General features: G+C 62.9%; 1 protein-coding gene across 1 annotated transcript in view; it reads left to right on the forward strand.

Moving 5' to 3' along the window:
• Positions 1 to 634, forward strand: part of GPR179 (G protein-coupled receptor 179) — a 16,625-nt gene that overhangs the window by 8,719 nt on the left and 7,272 nt on the right. Inside the window, exons 2-3 of the mRNA XM_009322369.1 lie at positions 47 to 115; positions 527 to 630. Coding sequence (XP_009320644.1) covers positions 47 to 115; positions 527 to 630 — 173 coding nt within the window. The remainder of the gene's footprint in view (positions 1 to 46; positions 116 to 526; positions 631 to 634) is intronic.

Below are 634 nucleotides of genomic sequence, written 5' to 3' on the forward strand. Positions count from 1 at the left end.
CACCCGTGAGGCTCCCGGCTACACCCTCATGCCTCTGTCCCTGCAGAGAATCCAGGCGTCAGGAGTCATCCTCCTGGAGACGATTCTCTTCGGGTCCCTCCTCCTCTACTTCCCCGTGAGTATCCAGCTGGCCCCGGGACTGAAAACCTCTGGGCTGGGGTTTAAGAGCGTTTGCAGCCCGGCCGGCTGCCCCCCCGGGAGAGGGCGTCGAGCTGGCTCCAAGCAGGGCACGGGCACAACTCCGCCTAATTGTTAATTTTGCTGGCACGGCCCCCAGCGGCTGCGGTATAAACCTTCTCAGGAAACCAAATCCCTTTTCTTCCGCTGGCCACAGGTATTAATCCCTGCCCAAATCCCCTCTCCCTCCTGCAAGAGCTGCGGCAGATGCCGTAGAGCCAAGAGGGAAGGGCGGGAGCGGGGCTAGCCCGAAAGCAGGTGTTTCCCGGGTCTCCAGCGTTTGCTGCCCCCCCGGCAGGCGGGATCCGGCCCCGTGCCGCCCACTGACCCCTCTCTCCCGCCATCCCAGGTGTTTATCCTGTACTTCAAGCCAAGCATCTTCCGCTGCATCGTCCTGCGCTGGGTGCGCATGCTCGGCTTCGCCATCGTCTACGGCACCATCACCCTCAAGCCGTAC

This window comes from Pygoscelis adeliae, unplaced genomic scaffold, assembly GCF_000699105.1.
Source record: "Pygoscelis adeliae isolate BGI_AS28 unplaced genomic scaffold, ASM69910v1 Scaffold844, whole genome shotgun sequence".
In the NCBI taxonomy this organism is placed as follows: domain Eukaryota; kingdom Metazoa; phylum Chordata; class Aves; order Sphenisciformes; family Spheniscidae; genus Pygoscelis; species Pygoscelis adeliae.